At 38.3% G+C, this 22,131-nt stretch overlaps 1 protein-coding gene across 1 annotated transcript; it reads right to left on the bottom strand.

The window, feature by feature from the left end:
* Positions 1-7,645: 7,645 nt before the first annotated feature.
* Positions 7,646-16,883, bottom strand: rcc1 (regulator of chromosome condensation 1). Its single transcript, XM_053326874.1, has 10 exons — positions 16,823-16,883; positions 14,926-15,022; positions 14,393-14,580; positions 14,134-14,313; positions 10,126-10,222; positions 9,916-10,038; positions 9,661-9,801; positions 9,443-9,562; positions 8,944-9,096; positions 7,646-8,437 (listed from the first exon to the last, which is right to left on the bottom strand). Exons 2-10 carry the CDS (start codon positions 15,002-15,004, stop codon positions 8,262-8,264), a joined length of 1,257 nt encoding a protein of 418 aa, XP_053182849.1. The 5' UTR covers positions 15,005-15,022; positions 16,823-16,883; the 3' UTR covers positions 7,646-8,261.
* Between the last annotated feature and the right edge of the window lie 5,248 nt (positions 16,884-22,131).

Genomic DNA, 22,131 nt, shown 5'->3' with positions numbered 1-22,131 from the left:
AAGCTTCCTGGACATATTACAGTTCAGTTACAATTTCCCACTGATGATCATTGGACACTTGAAGGAAGAGATTTTGCAAGCAGGAAACATTTTTTGCACATTTTGAGGGAACTGCCTCTCTGTGGCAATATGGTTTTGTTTATAAAGGTATCTATATATCAAGTGTAAAAAAAAAAATTCTGTAGGAGCATATTAAGTGAAAATGTGATTTTTTTTCATGTGCTGTCAAGCTGTTGTACAATGAAGCTTCACTTGTAACTAATTAGTAAAATCAAATGTTATATAACTATTAGACTAAAAGCTATAAATGTTAAGTGAAGCATTTAAAGTCTTAAAAATGGTTATTGTCTCCTGTCTGGATTAACTCTAACTCTTAGTATAGCCATTACTGTTAGAACAGCATTTATAAATGTTTTCTGCAGTGTGCGATCTTCAACATGCTCAGCTGAATGAAAATATGTACCGTAATGCCTTATTCAGCATTAGGTGTAGTTGTTACGACAGAAAGTGATTTGTTTTGTAGACAAAAGTGCTTTAAGATTTTTCACATTTTGTGTTTCAGCATACGTATATAAACTACCTTATTGTATGGGTGTAATAACTGCTTTTAAAATGTTTAATTCAGCTGTCATATAAAATAGCATAAGTTGTATCTTGTGCTTTTTTGGAAGTATTGTACATACTACTCTCAGTTTTATTCTAAAATATTTAGTTTTCCGTGGTCATTACTATGAGTTTTTGTCGTTGACACTTAATCTCATTGTAAATGCTACTGGAACCTCATGGGAGTTACACATGTAATTAGGTGGGGTGATCAAGTATGGATTACTGATTGAGCCAATTGGACAGAGCCCAGGGCCCTCTGACCTTTAGGAGGACCGGCATTGGCTGTAGCAAGCGTACAGCCCCTGGTCAGTCACAGGGGTGAATATGACACATCTAAATTGTGCATGGAAATGTGACTGGATAAATGAAATCACAATGTGAAATAAGTCAAGGATGATATTGGGGTCTTGGCCACTGGATGGAGAATTAACCTTTACAGTATATCAATGAAAGGATAAGGCTGGTGATATTATATATTTAGCTAGTCTGTCTCTTAATACTTTCCATTGTCTACAGCCTGACAAGATGTCCTGAAGATGTAAATCTTTAAAATACAGGTAAAAAAATACGTACTCTCATTTATTTAAAAACAGCATTTTGTTTTTCTTTTCTTTCTTAAAACTGAGTTGTTGTTTTGTTTTTGTTTTTTTAAATAAAATGTTCAACTCAAACAGGAATAAACTGTGTAACAGTGGGACTGACTCAAAATAAACTACAGTGCCCATGAATAGATATGAAAGATAAGTGTGTCTAACTGACGTGTTTTTAATAGTTTTGGGAGAACAATGTGCCTCTATGACACAGAGGAATATCAGTAGGATCAGTTCATTGTTCACATGATTTGTTGATATGGAATATAACCGGTTTTATCCTTTAATAGTTAAAAATGACAAAGGTTAAAATCCCTGGTTAACTCAATTCAAACTGACCCTATCATCACACAAGTTTTTGTCTAGCAGCTACGACCTTTCTTGGAGAATAAAGGAATAAAATAAACTACTGAAGGATGTTTTCAAAAGAATTTTCATTGAACGTCGACTGTGTGGACTGTCCACTCCTGTGACATCATTACTCCTGCAGTTAACACTTAAATGTCACATACTTATTGTAAACCCCAGCAAGGCCCCAGGAGGACACACACATGTAAAAAATCACACATTCACACTGAAGATTTCTTCTTTGCTATGCTGCCTATGAAATATATAGTCTCTACCTATATGTTCAATGTGCGAAAGACAGATGAAAAAATGAATAATGAATAATTTAGTCAGACACCTCGAGCCGGCTCCTGCCTTGACTAGACTGTAATAGGCCTTTTTAAAATGTGAATACTCAAGTGCTTCATTCAACATAGCAGTCAGATCTGTGGCACTGCTGTCATTTCTGAAAACTTCGCAGTAATTGTGACTTTTGAAAGCTATCTTCAGGTTGTTTGAAGCACCTGTATACGCATGCACAGATTTTTATTTATTTATTTTTTGCCATCACAGTGTATAGTTATGCACTCAGAGATACTGTGGGTCAGTACCAGAGTAATTAAACACTTTCATCTTCTAATGGTTGCTTGTGCGCTCAAACTAATTAACAGAGCGACACCAGAACAGAGAGGGAATCCTGCAGAAGTGTTCATAACAACTCTCACTTTGGCAAACCCAGTATTCCCTGGTTACCATCAAAAACTCAGAACATCCAATAGAGATCCTAAGATTTTTGTTTCATCAGGATGACACTAGTTATGTGACTTCTCTGCAGAGTGTGAACAAAGTTGATACTCCTCAGTTCACTGTGAAAACAGATTTATTGTCAACCTGATGTAATAGAACAATATTGTTTGGCTGTTTGGACAGAAGCATGACTTGAGCCCTATAATGCCTTTCAGCAGAACATTTTTCAGGGTAACATGTTCAGGCATCTCTACAGTGGACACCTATATACTGACAAGTGAGGCTTTTCAAACAGCATCTTGGCTGACAGGGCACAGCATGTCAGTGCTAAGTCAAAAAAATAAATGTGCATTTTAAAGGATAAGGCTACGAGTTTCTGTATTTTTCTTATTGTCAACAAATGCGTAGAACCAAACCAACAGTATTGTGCTTGTATCCAAAACCTGATATATCGTATTCCACTGTGCTGTAAACCTTGCTATGTTTACTCTTTGGAGCCGTTTCTAAATGAATTACTTCAACCATTGTTGAACAGTCTTATCTTTTGAGATGATCAAAAACTACAGAGCCCCTCTGGTGTCATGGTAAAAAAAATAATTAAATTGTGGCCACAGTATAGCTATAACGTGCGCACAATATACTAATTCGTAGCCACGACATAGGTATAACATTCGCACAAAATACTAATTAATAATATTAATATCATTCCTGCTGGGTAAGCAAATCGAGCGTACCTTCTCTAGAACCTGCAATAGCCTACGCCTGGACCAAATTCTGTTCACAGTTTCAGCTTGAAATCAGCTTAACAAGCCTTTTCCACTGATCATCTCCTTTGAAAGTAGCATCATATGTGTCAGACTCTCAGCTGAGGGAATACATAGGCTATGAACCGCAGCGTTTAATGATGCCACCAGATGAAGCCGTGCAGTTACAGTAGCGCTCACTGTATGTATCACGTTGCCAAGGGAACCTATAGTGATCAGTGATAAGAATCTAGTTTGTATTGATTTGCAGGTTGTTGTTGCTCTGACTGAACTACTGAATGTGTCTGTAGTGTTCTCTGGACATTTGTCCTTCAATAAAATCACAGAATTGTTTTGTATTGTGACCACAATTTAAATTTCTTTTGACCATGACACCAGAGGGGCTCCGTAAAAAACTACAATACACTGATAATTGTATCAGTTATTGAGATAATGATTATGCTGAGATTCTGGTAATGGATTTGGCTTTCTGCTTTGTGTGATACTGTAGATGTCTGCTGTAAGACAGATCGGACTTCCTAGTTGCCTGAGGTGTTTACATAGTGCCAGAAGGGCAGAAATCTCTTTGCTGTTTTACTGGATGTTTCATAAGGCTGCAAATTTGCGGGTATTCCCTGCTGGGTAGTTGAGACAGGGATTCAAACTGGGTGCCATCTGCCAGCTGAGAGTCATTAGGAGCTGTTCTGGCAAACCCACTTCCTTCACAGGATCCAACTCTTTGCATCAGCTACACATCAGATATTCTGTTTTACAATTTTGCTGTCTGCCATAAAAGTGATCTATATGATCATAGCTTCACAGGTGATCACATCACACATGTATGTAATCATCATAGAATCATTATGACACGTAAACTCTTGCAAATAACAAGAAATGTCCATTAAAAGGGATGAGTCACCTGCCTTGTCACTTCATTAACAGGCTCGTTGTCATCTGGTCAACATAATAGATCGGCAAAAGTGCATCTGATTGAGAGATTGGCCCCTCTCTAGCTTTTAACTTCCACACAGCTATGGGTCCTCCCCTGAGGGGCTCACAAGAAGCCCTCAGCCCACTGGATGAGGAGTCCAATCTATCAAGGCAATCTCCAGTAATTACAAATATGGTTAGCAAGCGATGGAGTATCAGCAGCTTAACAGCAAGACACATTCATTTACTAATAATAACCTATTTTGTTTCCTGTGCACACACACACAGAAAGAGTAGAGTAATCCATTCTCTGATTAGAGCTTTCAGGAGGCTGACAACAAACATCTACTCTGCCATGGCAACGGTTGAGTACCTTATACATTTACCACTTCATACAACACTTAATGCATCACCTGCAGTGGGCATTTGCTGTTGTTGTTGCTTTGGTACTTCAACTGAGCGGCAGCACATCATTCTTTATGTAAAAAGCAGAATATACATAGTAAAGTCACAGACCACACACACACATTTGTTGTCTTAAGTCACTTTTGGGGACATCACATAGCCTTACATTAATTTCCTGGAGATCTGACTCAACCCTAACTGTAACCACTACTTTCCTAAACCTAACCCTTACTCGAACCTGAACCACTGACCCAAAAGTCATCTTTTTCCCAATTGGGGACACAGCTTTTGTCACTGACTGGACAAGCAAGTACCCAGTTAACTGGTTTGCACAGATATTCTTGTTAGGACATTAGCCTAACCATAACCAACTCATGCCTCACTCTAACCTCACATTAACCTTGAACCAAAAATGTACCCCAAAATTTTGTGATTTACATTATGGGGACTTGCCTTTGTCCCCAAAAGGGAGGCAAGTGACTGTGACTGCTGCAAGTCCCCACAACTTGAGGAATACCTGCTACATACAGAGACAAACACACACAGAACTGATTGAAAATGGTAAGTCAAATGCATATATGTGTTTAGAAGTGATTTGTGGCTGACATGTTGATGTGTTTGAGGCTATATTTGTTTTCTTTCCATCATTTTCTCCCTACATATTTAACTTCGAGCATGTACATTAATTTAGAAGTATTTTATCCCAAATTGGCATATTTCCTGAGTGTGTGAGAGAGTAACAAGAGCCACACAGGAATGGCTTGGACAACAGCTGCCTGCTGCGCCATTTTCAACAGGTACCCACTACGATGAATCAATTGATGAAAACAACCCACAGCAAAGCCACTTCAAAGTGTTTCAGCCATCACAAAACTTTGGATGTCTTGATTAACGCATACTTGAGGAAAGGCACTCAATATAATTTGAAATGACAAGTTAATTAAAAAAGCAGCAGGGTGACTGGAGGGCTTCCACATCCCAATCAAGTCAGTACTAAATGGTGCAAAATGTGTTAATTTGTGAGGTTGTTATTGTAATGGCATGATCCTGCTGAGCATGAATGCATGTCGCCTGTTACAGATGTGCAATGTAAAGCGCACACACAAAGACAACGTTACTAATATATATATATATATATATATATATACACATATATAAAAAGCCTTATGTACAGCGCAGAGTGAAGCAGCCAATTGCTGTGATTAATTTATTTTTCCATCATTAGAGTGAATGTGCGGTGGTGCAGGTGCCTGAGACTCCTCAGCCTCCACTGTGATTAATTTAAATGAGAGGAAGTTTGAAATCCACATGTATTATGAAAACCCTGTTATACTTTCTATGAGTGAAAGGAATTAATCACAGGATGTCATTGCTGAATATCTGTGTGAATGTCGCTTTGTGCAGGAAACGTTTTGAGAAAGTTTTTGGTTTTTAGAACATTATCAGACTTTGAATGCTCCGCATGAGAAAAGCTGCCTGCTTTTAAGAGCCTTTTTTAACCACTGGGATTAAATCATTCCCATTTACCTGTATGTCTAGCAAAGTCTTTGTTGAATAGTCTCAAAAGAATTCTGCTTATTTTCTCTGATAACGTAGGAGCAATACAACAGCTACAATTGAACAGGTTTAGGGAATTTAATAAGTTTCATAAAATTGTCTAAACCAGTTCAGACTTCAGTTGACTTAAAATTAAACAGCTGAGGATTAAAAAATGTGGGTGCATGACTAAAGGTCATTTAATCAGTGTCATTATTCCCAAGAAACTACCCTGCTTATTAAGATGAGTGTGTTTTACTCAGCTTGGTGTCTGACAGTGTAACCACTCATTAATGAACAAAAGAAACATTTCAGTAGAGAAAATGTTACATCTGAAAAATACTACCCATCAGAGAAAGCCTCCAAAAATCACAGGCTACAGTGTGCAGTTGAGTCATTGCCAAAACACAGTGTGTGGTTATCTTTCAGAGTAGAAAATGTGCAAGATAACTGCTATGATATAATCTATTGTGTTCTGCAGCAGGGCAGGTCTGATGCCTTCACACCTTAAGTAACTGTTATTAACACGGTAGGCGTGATAGAGAAAGCTGCATTTGTTTTAATATGCAGAAGCATTTTAGGTATGTTCTCATGCAGAAAAAGAAGCATAACCAGCAGCAGAACAGAAGCATTGGAAACAGTTGTTTTTAAGACTAACAGCCACTGTAAACGAACAGCAGTGAACAGTACTTCCACATCTGTTCCTGACATTTCTTGTTTGTCTCATAACAAACAGCTATGTGAAACAAAAAAAAGCGAGGAGGTTCACTCTGAGCAATTAACTACTTATGAAAGAAACTTTAGCATTTCAAAGCTTTTTGAGAAGCTTTCTGCCACGAGGGCTTTTCACAGGACTCTGCCCTTACACTTCATCATTGGGTCCTTTTGGTCAGATGAAAGCAAGATGAGACAAGGACCGAGCGCGTTTCACCCCAGATTAAACACAAAAGCATGCAGCTTTGATGTATGCACTTGTACCATCATTTGCATCCTTAAGTGTTCCTGATCTATATTCATGCCTGTGTGCATATGGAATGTGATGTTTGCATCCATGACACACACAGGAACGAGGGTGCAATTACCAGGTAGCTGTGTCCATGCTAGAAAAGCCACCCTTTTGCAATGGTTTAAAATAACAAGAGGTCTGGAAGTAATAATACCCAATACTACCGGCTAAGGGAATTACATTCATTCAGTTGCAAAGATGAAGGACACAGATAACCAGAAAGGACTAAAATGCAACAACGCTGCTTCACCACTTCCCTGCAGCAATTGTGATACTCTACCAATAAACCGTCATCAGTGAAATAAGCAGGACACTGAACCTTCATTTACCCCTCAAGAATTTCTTAAATGCTTTTAAAAAGTTATGAACAGCAAAATGATACATCAAAAATAAGTATGGACTAAATGATGAAACCTGTCATTTCCTGAAGTGAAATTAGGTTGTTTTTGTTGAACGTGTTATCTGTAAACCACCGAGCTACCAAATAGGTTGTTGCATCAATTCATTTTGTCTATAAAAAATGGAAATAGTCTTAAATGTTAATCATAATTTCCCTGAACCAAAAGTGACATATTCAGATTACTTTCGTCCGTCAAACAGTCCAAAACCCACAGACACATGGTTTACGATACTATGGCAAAGAATGGCAGCAAATCTTCTCATTGTAAAGGATACATGCTGCCAGCAAAAGTCGTTTTCCTTGGGAAAAAAAAACCTAGCAGAATAATTGCTACATAAGAAAAGGCATAAAAAGTTAAAATCTTATCTTTATTTTCAGACAGAAAAAGCAACAAAATGCAGGATACAGTATGACACGTTACCTAATGTTCAATAGTCAACAGTTCTGTGTGCCCTCGGTAAAATGAACAGTAGTCTCACATATTAAACTCCTCAGGTGTTAATGTCCTTTCTGAACCAAGGTTGATGGAATTATTGCTTTAAAGAAAAAGAAAAGTTAAAAAAACTCTGGTTTGGGGATATCATTAAAAGGCCTTTTACTCTTGTTTCCTTTACATGCCAACAGTCACATTCACAAACATCACATACACTGTCTTACAGTCATACTAATGACTTTTATTGAAAAGAATTCAAAGGGAACATCAAAAAACTAGATTTAAAAAAATAGTCTCTCATTTGTCATGATCTACTGAAAACATCAGTGAACACTTTTCCCCACATCAGCAAGAGTAGAGTTCTCATAAAAGGGGCTAAAAGCTCACTTTCCCCTCTGCCCCGCACCTCTTGCACTCCCTCGGCTCAGCACAGGAAGTCACATGTAGATTCACCCCCTCCCCATTTTTAGGCAATGTGAACAAGGCCCCACCTTGAAACAGATCAAAAGATCCCCCATCATTCTCTGCCGAAGAGCCATCAGCTCTCCTGTTTGTCTTTGACCAAAAGGGCTGTATGCTGCCCTCCACTGGATGCCATCAGTACTGCACGGTTCTCCAGCTGCTTGCCTGTCATCTTCACAGGGATCCACTCATCCTCCTCCTCTCCTGTGCCAAGCTGCAGATTGGTGCCCATTCCCCAGGCATACACAGATCCTGGAGTGAGCACAAGCAACAGTAAGTGCATCATTTTTACCCACTTAAATAGCTCATAAATACCATTAGACACACAATGAGGAAAAAAATAAAAGAAATACAGTGCGCAGTACAAGTAGTTATCGTAACATGGGATTTTTTATTGTACATTCAATTATGCTTAAAAAAAGACTTATGCGAGTAAAGAATTGCATGCGAGTAAATAATGATGGTCCTCTCTAAATAGTGAATCCTGAAGAGGCAAGCTGCATTTCTACTGTCATAGAACGTATTGGTAAGGGGGGGGGGGCAAAAATCTCCTACCAAAAGTCGAAATTGCAGTTTTGTTTTTTTACTGTAATGCAAACCTTTCCTCCCCTTTACTATAGAGGTGGCCAATCAGAAAACACTGTCAAAAGACCTATTGTTGTTGTTAATTGTTAATTTAAAAATGATAACTTGCTAATTACCTTAAAAAGTCAGCAATATTACATTCTTATGAAACAGACTCAGAAGTCGTTTCTCACCTTCTCTGGTGACAGCGTAGCTGACAGACGCCCCGCATGTCACTCCACTGGCCGGCTCCATCCCCGTCACAAGTGTGGGATCACTCTTCTCTTCAGCACCTTGACCCAGACCAAGACGACCATACTCTGCTCTGCCCAGGCTGTAAACCTGTCCTAAAAGATAAGATTAAAACAAGAGACTCTGATTTTTTGCCTAGTCACTGCTTTCAATAAAACTCCTTACTGTCCTTTATTTGTGGAACAACTTTCCATCCAAACGCTGTTTTTTCCCCCCTATACATTTTAAACCTTATTTATTGTGTTCCCTTGTGTTACTTGATTTATTATTTCCATTTTTCTACTATTTTCAGCCATTCTTAATCAACAAGGGTTTGGATTATATTGTTGTTGAGTTTACATCAGCTGTATATAACTTAGTATAGTCTTAGAAGAAATATATTACCAACGTTGAAACACAGTGTAAATGTGGATCACCTACATTCTCAGAGTGAAAGTTTACCTTCAGCATCAAGGCACACAGTGTGATGCTGTCCTCCAGAGAAGTCAACCCAGGAAGTGGTTGAGTTCTTGAAGCAAGTCAGTTTTACAGGGACAAAACACATACTGGTGCCTTTAGTGCCTGGACAGATGGAGAAAAAAAAAAGAAGTTGTTAGGACACAAAAATAACCTCATAATGTCTGATGCAACTAGCTTATAGCAGACTGCTTCATACTAACCCAGCTGGTGATAGTTGGAGAGGCCGAATCCATACACATGTCCCTCTTTTGACAAAGCAAAGGTGCAATACGCTCCGCAGAAGGCGTCTAAGAAGTGAACCTTCCCTCTGACTTTTACCACCTGAGGTACCAGCAACCGACCTGAAAGCACAGAACACAAACTTAGCCAGACTGCCATAGTCATATACATTACACAAAAACCATCTATTGTTAATGTAATCTCACATCAGAGAGTTTGGGGCTTTTGTGACATACCGAGACCTTTCCTGCCTCCTCTGTTTGAAAAATGCTCAGGCACTCTCCCCAGCTGCCCCTGCTCTGCACAGCCCAATGAGTAAAGATTTCCGTCCAGCGTCACCAGTATGAGGTGGTCGTTACCTGATAAAAGATTTGTGAACATTTAAAAAACATTGTCAGAAATTATTACACAGAACACAAATAAAAATAAGTCTGTACTTCTCTCACCTGATGCAATTTTCACAACAGGCTCCACCATGGGGACTTTGAGTGGAACAGTGGATGTTTTCATGGGCTCCAGTAGACCTATTACACCATTGTTGTCCTAAAAAAGGAAGGGCCAGCATATTAATGTTTGAACAGACAGATTAAAATGCTCATGTTTTGGGTTATGAATAGTGCAGCATGGCTGTAAATGCAACCAATTTGGTCACCAGCTTGATATGATACTTTAAATTAAAAGTGGGAAAACTAACTTTTTTGTTTGATTGAATTTTAATAACTTCTTCTCTGGTGTTCAGCTCCTCATAAATATATTTTATTTTCCTCTTTTACTCAAATTTTTTTGATTGGCATTCACTAACACCACCACAACGAGGTCAAGCAGTACAGTATTTGCACATATTTCCATTATTCAGACACAAAGTATCAATGTCTTGTAATGAAATGTATCTCATTTATGCATATTTTGATGCCCATTGAACACAGTTCACACTATTTTCAGTTATGCATTTATGCATACATTATGGCGGAAGCTTTAATCGGCATAATCATTCTTTGCAGAGCTTAATAAATGCAATGTTATTGATGTTCATAATATAATGTAAATTACATCCATTCAAATGCCATTCATTTCTATTAAAATGTTATGTGGTCTGGGTCTGTCTGCTTCAAAGTGTCGCACCACCACCAGATTAAAGTATTTCACAACAATGACTTAATTTGTGTTTGTATGGTTTTCTGACTTTAGACTATGGATGCTTTTTATTTTGGCATGCTGTACTTCAGTTAATTATGTATTTGATTCGTCTCAGAAGACTGAGAAGCCTGGGTGAGAAGGAATGGAAAATGAAAAAGTGTGGGCAAAAAAAAAAGAAAAACAGGCAGACCACAGACTTGAAGATGAATGAATGTGACAATTGATTTGACACATTTCTTCATGAGATGAGCTGAATGAGGGATATGTTGGGATTATTATGCTATAATTACAAAGACACATTTGAAACATAATCACATTTGCGAAAATGAAAACATCTTTTATGAGAAGCTTTTCAAAATGGAGTTCATATTGAGTGTTTCACTTGGTTTCAGCATTGTTAAAAACCAAGTGGGAATGCAGAAGGTAGGCAGAGGCAATAAAAGTATAATTGCCGGTGTGCCATTGAGTATAAACAATGAAAAATTGATGAGTAATCTAGAGGGGAAGTGATATGTGCTGAGAGATGAAAAGAATGAAAACTGCCATCATGAAAGATCAAACTATGACTGAATTTATTATTTTAACAGGTGTCAATTAGTTTTTGTCCCCAAGCTTATAAAAAAGCTAAACTGTGAGATTGTCATTTGGCCCCAAGAAGCAGCAATATCAGAGATCAGATGATGTAAAAAAATTAAAAAGCTCAGGCACGGAGTCGAAAAACTGGCAAAGTTAATTTGTTGTCAGATTCACGATGGATAGATGGATAGCCTTTATTGTCCCATGGGGAAATCATGCCAACACACCACCAAACATTGAACTATATATATATATATATATATATATATATACACACACATATACACACACACACACACACACAAACAACACCACCAGACATTGAACAACCAACACACACACCACACTCAGGAGGGCTGGGTCCATATGGGGTTATTGGGGGAGGTTATTGAGTGCTGAGATGGTAGACGGGACCAAGCTCTTGCTGAAGCGTGCCCGTCTCCATCTCAGAGTCCTGTATCTGCGACCAGACGGCAGCAGTGTGAAGTGAGGGTAGAGAGGGTGATCCGGGGGGTGATCCAGGTCGTTAGTTATTGTTTGTGTGAGGCGTATGACTGCTCTGTGCTTGAGCTCGGTGAGGTTGGGTGAGGTTGGGTGTGGGATGGTTAATGATCTTGGATGCGGTGTATGTTATTTTTGTCAGTTTGTTTCTGTTAGTGGTGGACAGCATGTCATGTTATAGAAACAGAGTTAACAGTACAGGAGGATGGGTTGAATGATGCTGGTGTACAGTAGTGACAGAAGGTGGGCAACAGAGAGGGCACGGAGAGATGCAAAGAAAGTGAAATTCAATATGCGTAGGCTCAAGGCCAAGCTTGAATTTGCTGGAAAACAAAAGTGAAATCAGAGAATATGGAGATTTGTATATAATGAGCACTGATAGTATTATTGCTGGCAGTAATCATAATCAGAGAGAAGAATTTGATTTGTTGAAATACATAAAATGGGTTTTCACACATTACCAGTTTAGTGTTCAAATATATAACCAGATGTTTGATCATTTACAACATAAAGGTTATTGTAATATAATGGACACTGTATCGAGCAGAGGAGGACAAACCCTGGAAAGTATTAAAGCTCTGTGTAGATGAGCTTTAAAGTGTTTCAATCAAATAGTTCGCAGGACATTCTGCATCATTTGCTCGAGATCCAGTCGAGAAGAATTTAACTTAATTTTTATCTTGGTTCCAAATGAGCTCAAATGTGGCTGACAGGAAATGAGACAACCAATACCATCAAAACAAAATATATTAAGAAGAATGAAAATAATTCATATGTAGAAATGAAGCTATGGGAAAAGGCCGGAATCTTTGGGTAGCCATGAGTGGAGATTGTTATCAAATAAGATCCAAAAAGGCAGAAAAGCTGGACATGAAGAGAAGGAATGAGGTTAGCGTTACAAAAAAAAATGTTCCTAATCAGTGAATTGAAGATTACAGGGACTCATCTGTTAGGGTCATAATACTGAGAGGAAATTTATGAGTTGAATATAATTTGACCCATTCAAAAAACAAGGACAATGTTCCATTTGGGTCATGCATTATATATGGTAGTGCTTTGCTTATTAGTTTTTTACTATTTTAATATGGGATAATTTAAATGATTACATACAGATGGTGTGTCACTACACATTAGATGCTAAACAGTGGATTGTGAAGGACTTGCTGTCAACTAGCTGATAAATGACTTGTATCCATCCTGAAAGCAAATGTCCTTAACATGTACTGGTCCAAAGTGCACATAGGGCGCTTTTCCATTATATAGTCCTAGCACTACTCGGCTCAACTCGACTCTACTCGGTTTGGTACCAGGTACGTTGTTTTCCTTACTTCATAGTACCTCCTCAACTCTTGTTGGATCCTCTCGTCTGCCACATACAGGAATGTCTGCACCTTGTTGAAGGACCACAGAGTAGTTTTGCACATAGGAGCCATGTTAACTCACGTGAAACTTGTTTTTTACTATTGTTGCCGGTATTTAAAAATGGCGGTTTTGATTCTTGTGTGGGACGTCGTGCTCATGATTCTTCCAGTGACGACACCCTCTGACCAATCAGTGGCCGGCAGTCTGTACTATCCCTAACAAGCAAAAAAAAAAAAACTAGTCGAGTCGAGCAGTGCTAGAACTGTATAATGGAAAAGCCCCAATACTGTGTGTTTGTGATGGTCAAGGGAACATGAAAGGTTAAAATGTGCTTTTAAAGCGACTCTTACCTTTCTTGCATTTCACACTGCACTTTGAAAAAACTTGAACAGCAGCAACTCCTCCTCCCTCCTATGTCCCACCTCCGTGAACTATAATAGTTTCTGATATAGTTTTCTTTTTCCCTGTGGGAGCGGCTGGAGGTGGAATCCGTGGCTGCTTTTGTCGGTCATTGTCAGTCGCTACTGTCTGTTTACGGCTATCTCCCTGGATCTACAACAGACTCTCTTCCGGGTGGGGGTGAGCGCGATTACGTATTGCGGAAGGGGAAAACAGGCAGGTCGCTCGGCCATTCATATCATTCGGTCCGAATGATATGATTGGTCAGAGTTTTCACAGAATATTATGAGAATGGAATAATGATGAGTTTCTATGCCTGGTGGATCTCTAAAATTTTAGAGTGCCATTACCTTGTGTAAAAATGTCACAAAAAGGTAAGGGTAGCTTTAATCTTTGTAAAAATTACAAAAATCATTAGTTTACTAGTTGTATCTTTCTCACAGACAAACAAGCACGCTTCAAAACAGCAGTTTACTCACCCTGAAGGAGCCCCATATGTACACTGCTCCATCCTCTGTGAGTGCAGCTGTGTGGCTGTCCCCTCCTGATACCTGGACCACCTTCTCCTCCAGTGTCACCTTCCCTGGAACCATCTCCGACCCTTCCTCTGTTGTGTCTCTACCAAGAGCCCCCTCATCATTACAGCCAAATGTGTAGACCTAAAAAACAAAGACAACATCAGTTTGAGAAACTAAAGTTTTCAGTTCTTTTTTAAAAATAAGACAGATGTTCACTTACATGGCCAGTGTCACTGAGACACACAGTGTGCATGCCACCAGCTACCACTTGCACAATTTTCTCTGGCAGGGACACAAGCGCAGGCTTCTTCCGCTCAATGATGTCCTCACCTAAACCCAACTGTCCAACATCACCCTGGCCCAGAACAAGAACTTGACCCGCCTCCTTGCCATGACTCCGGTGGGAAACTGGGGCACACACAAACAAATTTATACCAAAAAACATTACTAGTCTCACATGCCAAACTTGGCAATGGTATGTATAGAGTACAAGCTGAAACTGTAGTGTGGTGTGACAATTAAATCAATATGCTTTCATTCCATTATGTTTGTGTGTCTTGACCGCAATTTGATTCTTTAAATTTAGAAATGTATGAAGTGTATGTTTAATTTTAGTTTCTTTGCGACCTTTCAGCCATGCTAAGTTAAGGACATAAAAACATTACATTGTTTTGTTGTCAGTTTACAGAGAAATCAATCCAATACACTGTGGTTGCCAGTAGCAACCCTGTTATGAAAAGGCCAGTCTCTTACTTTTCACCTTCTTGGCGTCCTTATCATCCTCTACAGTAGCCTCGGATTTTCTCTTGGTGGTGGCCTTTTTAGTGGGCATGACAGCAACACTTGATGACTTTGGGAAAGACATGAGAAGAGGCTGGTGTAAGATTTTAATAACCTACTATGGGTGAAAGCCACTGACCTGTACAGTTGGTGAAAAAAGAAAGCAAACACTACACGAGAAAGGCGTTTACTATGACAGATTAAAATCACATTCATGAGAGCAGCTGCCCAACTTGTTCAAATTAGCAGTAAGTGTTGCTAAATGACAATTAACACATCCAGTGCCAGTCGACAAAGACACCAAATGGATAGGATCAATAACAGAAATATGATGTGGTTGATGTGCCATGCTTCACCTTACTTCCAACTTGATGAAAGGTTTATATATTTGGAGAAAGTCACTGGACACTTGACTCATAATGTTTGGTATAAACTGAACAAACATGACTCAGGTATGGGTAACTATTGGATCCAATGACAGCACTACATGAACATTTGACATGTTACAGCAGGAAAATCACTGTATTCTAGATGGATGTGCCAGACTCAGGTCACTGAGGTTGTGCTTTAATATTAGCACACTGAGATTTCACAATTGAAAGAAACCATCATCAATTAAATGTACCTGAGTTTTACCAGGTTATATCAAATGGTGAGTACATTTTGTTAAAAAGCCACAAACAAAACACACAGGGCTAAAACAAATGGTGGATTAATGGGAAAATAATTTACAACAACATTTCAGTCATTATCTGGTGCTGGTTTGGACATTGAAGTGTTTTGTAATTATATGCAAAGTTCACTATGATGATTCTTCAGTCAATAATGAAGATAGAAATGCATAATTCAAACTATGCCAGGTGTGGTATGAATGAGCTTAACTAATGCACCAATTAATGTGTTCAATTCAGTTTGTGATATACTTATGAAGGCCTAAATGCCTCTTTAACAAGTACCATGGTCTACAGCAGATATCGAGCATCTACTTTAGTGTCTGGTACTCCAATTAATGAGGAAGAATAATACTGTAAAATGCAATAGATTCAAGAGTGGTTTCATAAACACAGGGAGGACATGGAAACGTCTTCAATTGTCTATCTGCTCCACATCTGAAACCACTCGATATTATGAGAGGTTCATCTCCATGTTAGTCAATATTAACATGTTTAATAACTCACAAGCTAGCAAGCAATCCCAATGGACGGACAGACACAATCAATCTTTAGTTTAGTGGTAACATTAACTAGGAGCAGCTGTCAGAGTCGTGTCAGTGGCTGGCTCAGTGTCACGTTTTCACCCCACAGACAGCTGTGTTAGCTCCCCTGTTGGTATGAAATAAAACGCCCAAAGAATAAGAAGCCCTTTGACATTTTAAAACCGTCACACTCAGCTCACACAGTGGCACTCAGATAGTATGATAGACACCTGCTTTTCCTAAGGATGTGTCTGGGAAAGTGCTGTCAGACCTTAAACATTTAACACAGGCATAGTTCAAAATAAGCAGCGTGATCTAACGTCAGGGGTGCGCATGTGTCCCTCTGCTAACATTGATTTACATAGCAATGTCCCGTTAGATGTGGACGACCTGAGCTTTTAATCCCATTTTTGATCGCAAATAGCAAGTGACACACTCGGCTATTAATTCAATAAACGTGCAGCTTGGTAAATACACGCTGATATCACGTAGCAAAGGTTAGCAGTGTGTTAGAGCCGGAGCTAGCTAGCTCGTTAGCATCAGCACGACATTGGTGAATGAATGAACAACAATACGACAATTTACTGAATGAACTGAGCACACGTCGCTTACGAATCTATAAAGTGTTGCTCGTATTTTCCATTTACACCGTTTGGAGGCTGATAATTGACTTACCTGTAATATGTAGAAGTTTGTAGTCGGGCTGAAAGTGAACGTGCGCACACAGCCTGTTCCCGGTCTTCAGACACGCACGCGCCACGCTCGTCACAGCGCGTGAGTCCTTAAAGACACAGTAGCACGAAAAAACAGAGGAGTGGAGCAGGTACTCATTAACAGGGTTGATTAGGTTACTTTGGAAATGTAATTGGTAACAGATTTCTGGTTACCCTATTTAAAATGTAATAAGTAATGTAACTATTTCAATTAATTAATCAAAATAATGTAACTTATTACTTTTTGATTACTTTTTGATTACATTTCTAATTTTCTAATGAATGTTTTCAACTGGGTAAGTGTACCCATTAAGCCCACCAAAATATAAGTTCAGGTGTTTTTCATGGATACTGACATGATGTATAAGGGAGATCATTTCTTATAAAACAAGATTTATCTCTCGTGTGAACATGTATTCATTAGTTCATGTAGCTTTTGGAATATAAAATAAAGATACTTTATGAAAAAAGTCAAAAGTCTGGCATGGGCTAAATTGTTACTGTAATACAATTTAAGCCCATGTGTGCTCCAAATAAGCCCATGTCATGATTTATTTACAAAATATTAAATATATTGTAAAAACAGCAATATATGTATTCAGTAACATGGTCTCTGACAGGTTGTTTAGCTTTGACTGGAAATGGCAAAAGAAGGCATTGTGCAGTGCACATCAAAAACGACTGTTACTAGTTACATTCAGATGTTTGCTGAAAGTCTCCCTTTGCTCGTTAATGTGTTTTTATTCTTGTTCCTGTGGTCTGACGTTTAAGCTTCACTGTGCAAATAATGTATGTAAAATGTTTGACAATAGGAAGTTATTTTCACATTAATCTGCGGCAAGGGTGGGCCTATCAAAAACAATTTGAAACCCAATCCTGGTCCAATACTCAACTTAGACAAGTGTGATGTGTAAACTTGAAGCCTCCAGTGCACAAACACTGAGAATGGACTTTACAGTGAAGCAGTGGAGACTTGTGATGAGCAATTCAACATGTATAGGCTTTGGAATTTTTAATGAGGGAGAAGGAGAAGATACCATTTTAAGGGTTTTAAAGTGGAATTTATACTTTATTTTGGTGGCAAAATCAAATTAGACAAACATTATTGTTACTAGCAGAGTATTTTTATATGTCTTAATACATGTATGGAGCAGATCTTGAAGTAAAAGTATGTAAGCATTATGAGTAAAATATACAAAAGTAAAAGTACGAATGAGCAGCTATCAGAGTTGAATTATATATTGTAGCCTATTTTTTTAAATTATTATTGCTAATGTATTAAACTGTAAATAACATATTGCTGTACTTTATATCTCTGTCATCTATAATAATATGTTATCATAAACTTCTGTATAATAATGTAATGTATATTATATAAACTTGTGTTGTATTAAAATCCATAAATGAATTAATAACTATAGCAGTGTTTCTCACACATTCATTTATTCGTGGCGGCCCGCCACGAAAGAATTACGTCCGCCACGAATAGATTTTTCGGCACGAATAGATTTTTCGGCTTTTGGCTCGCTCGACCTCGCTCATAAAAGCATTATAATGGGACTCTGTCTGTGAATGTAGCTTGTCGTTACAATTCGGGTGCAGTAGGTGGCGGTACTATGCAGTAACTCCGGCAATAAAACCGAAGAAGACGCACTTAATGCATGGAGCTCACGGACGTAAACAAAACAGTCACGTGTCCCACAGATGCACTTGTAGGTCAGGAAATGACGTAAAGGGACCGTATATGGTTTGTTCCGTGTGTGTTACGTTACGTGTTGGACTAAATACATGGACATATTGAGGAAAGTATTTCGATTTTATGGAAACGGATTTCATATTTCACAAGAATGGATGCTTGGCGAGCTGTACAGAAAGTCCTGTGTCATAAGATGATCGTTGTGGATAAAGGGAAGACTTTGAAGGTATGTAGAAATTATAGCTGTTTTCACTTTAGCTGAGTGGCTAGCCGAGCTAATCGCTAATACTATTACGGCTGTGAGCAACCATATAATTCGTGAGTGGTCTTGAATGAATCAGGGTAATCTAAGCTTTCTAACAATGTATACAACAATATATATGTTTAAGGGTTGGTGTTTAAAACATTCAGAAGAACTTGTGGCTACCTCCCAACCCCCGACCCGTCCCGTAGGCGGAACAGCGTGTTTTAAGTGTCTGCAGTTCCGATCCTTCATGTTGGCTGAAACAGACAAGTCACCCTCAAACATGCTGAAAACCATATTGAAGTTTGGCCTGCAGTTAGTCTTCCCTAATGTTTATGTGGCTTTGAGGATGTTCCTTACGTTGCTGGTGACAAACTGTGAGGGGGAGCGCTCATTTTCTCATTTGGGGAGGATCAAAAATGAGCTGAGAACAAGCATGAAACAAAAACGCCTGAAGTCCTTATCATTACTGGCAGTAGAGTCTGAACTTGTTTGCTAGGAGAAAGGTCAGGAGAACGGTCATTTCATAAGGGAGCTACTCTAATGTGTGTGTGTATTCTTGCCTCCCAAGTGTTGTTAATGTGCATTGTTTTTTTATGACTAGGAAAACATTTGTTGTTGGGATGTTTGATATTGTGGAGATTGTAAAAACAGGTTGTTTGCTATTCTTTGAAGTGTTTCTGCATATCTGAGTGTAGACTATTTTGATAATACACACATACACTGCATGTGCTGAGAGTCTTGTGTTGAATTTATCAGTCAGTGTGAATCCTGTGCAAGTACAGGAGTTTCCAACAACTACTACATCCACACTAGTAAACTAGTTGTCTGTTGTGTTGGTGCACATACAAGTGTGTGTGTGTGTGTGTGTGTGTGTGAGGGCCTCTAAGAGTCTGGCCCAAGGGCCTCTGAATTCTTAATCCAGCCTTGGCTATCTGTATGTCTATTTATTAATATATCTAATCTGTATATAAATATGTACATAAAGTGTTGTAGTTCTATTCAAACTCTGTGTTCTTCTTGGTCCCCCCCGCCCGGACCACACCACCACCACAAATAGATGCCTATCTTGTGGGAAACACTGTATAGCTGTCAAATCAATGTAAAGGAGTACAATACTTAATGTCCCTCTGAAATATTGTGGGGTGGCGATGAGAGGTAATGTACAAGAAGTACCTCAAAAGTGTACTTAAAGAGAGTACTTAGTTACAGCATTACATTCCAGCACTGTATCTATGAACCAAGAGTACAGAAAAGAGGTCTTTTGGATGTTTTCACCTTCATATATATCATACATTTTCCTATTGCTTTATGATATTGTGATATGCCATTTTATGGGAAAAATTACACAAGAACATGAAATTGTACCCAGAGTTAACTTGGATGTATTTCACTTTGAATAAACTACAAATTAGAGTTAGGGTTAGTATAGTTAGTATAATCTGCACATTTCCCCAAAATCATCAATATTTCATGGATTTCTTTTAAAAGCAAATTTTCCCTAAGTGAGTGTCTAATTGCTCTATAATGTTTTTGGCGATCTTTGTGTAAATTTTGTCTTGATTTGTGGATTTTTGGTTTTATCTGCTGCTGCAACTGTGCATTTTCCTTAATGAGATCATACAGTATTGCTCCATCATAGAATATTAATCATAATTTTGTTTCTCTGTATATTACATGTATTAATTTAAACTTTTGGGATGTATATTTAGAACAATACAACCAACCTATACACTTAAGCAGGTTTAGCTCCTCATAAGGACAGACTAAAACTTGCCACAAGGTGTCACTGGAGCCACATGTTCCCACTTTGAAGGTTGAAGTAAAATTCTTCAAACCATACAGTATTGCCTTCTGACCCTAGCAGGTAAGACAGGTCAATGATTGCAGAGCAGTTGCAGAATCATTGCACAGAAGTTTCAAGGAATTGCAAGATTTTTAATTAGATCCAGATGTGACTATTTACAAATAAAAAGAAAATAACTGTCAGTCCATACAATTCCACATTCAATTAAAAATGAACTTAAGGTTTTACAGAAAAGGTACACTTTCATATTCCCATTCTTGTAGCATTGAATCATAAACTAATATTCTGTGCTTAAAAAAATAGCAACCTATAATACTTTTATATTTAAAATTTCTTTTCAAATGAAAGGAAGACAAGATATACACAAGCATCAGTTAAACCTATATCAACCTGTACACAGCATAGAGAACCCTGTAAGCTACTGGCCAGACAACAATACAAGATAAACACTTCTGCAGTTTCAAAAAAGTTCCAGCCAAAATGACTCCCTGTTGACCGCTTATACATTTTCTGATTTTTTGATAAATCCCTGATCTACACTCACAGCAACTTACATTTAACTCTTAGTATAGACACTACTAGCTTGACCTTATTCAAAATGGCTACAGAAATGCATTGCATGTTTGATTAAAGGGAAGTACAAAAACTCATAAAAAAGTATAAATGAAGAGAGATTATCCAGATCCAGTGGCACTGGAATCTGTGTTGGCTCATTCAATGGATTGCAGAAATCAGTGATATTAAAACCAGTATCCTATATAGTCCTTTAGGCAATGGGTATGTTGGCACATTTAAAATATATATATGTATATATATATATATGCTTAAATGGCCACCTCACGTCACAACCATAAATACAGGCAAGCCAAATAATAAAAAAAGGCTCAATTAAAAGCTGTCACTACTCATGTGATCAAAATTACAACATAAAATATCTTGTGCATTACAGAATATTTTGTAATTAGATCTCTCCAAGGTTCATTCTAAGGTATCACAATAGCAATCTGTACACAATTAATATAAAACACACAATATCCCAGAGATGTCCAGTCCTAAAAACAGAATATCCCAGTCTTGATCCTCCAGCCCGCTCTCGCTGTTGCTGTTTGTCTCTATTATCTATTATTACTGTGTGGAGTATTATAAGTTGTCATCTTTATTATTACTATTATTATTGTAGGTTATCACATTAATAAGATGAATTAGCTTGTCCATATACAGTTAAGAAGAAAAAAAGGCAACACAGAATGAGGCCGCATTAAAGGTTTTAACTAGATACAAATCCCTGAGGGGTACCACATTACAGCAGAGTGAGAGTAAGCCCTGTAACTGTAGGTCCTCTGCAACTTCTCCACTTCATTGGCACGTGGTTCCCCCTGTTGTCTGGGAGAAATACTGCATCTGGTCCTCACCCACCACCACCTCAAGTTTAGTGAAAGCAATGTAGTGAGAGGGCGATGGAGGGGGAAGCGAGAAGCGTTCTTGTTTTGAGTTAATTCCAGGCTTTCCCTGATAAACTGTACG

This window comes from Scomber japonicus, chromosome 10, assembly GCF_027409825.1.
Source record: "Scomber japonicus isolate fScoJap1 chromosome 10, fScoJap1.pri, whole genome shotgun sequence".
In the NCBI taxonomy this organism is placed as follows: domain Eukaryota; kingdom Metazoa; phylum Chordata; class Actinopteri; order Scombriformes; family Scombridae; genus Scomber; species Scomber japonicus.
Note: the sequence above shows the minus strand (reverse complement) of the source record. Positions and strands in the feature narration are given on the sequence as shown.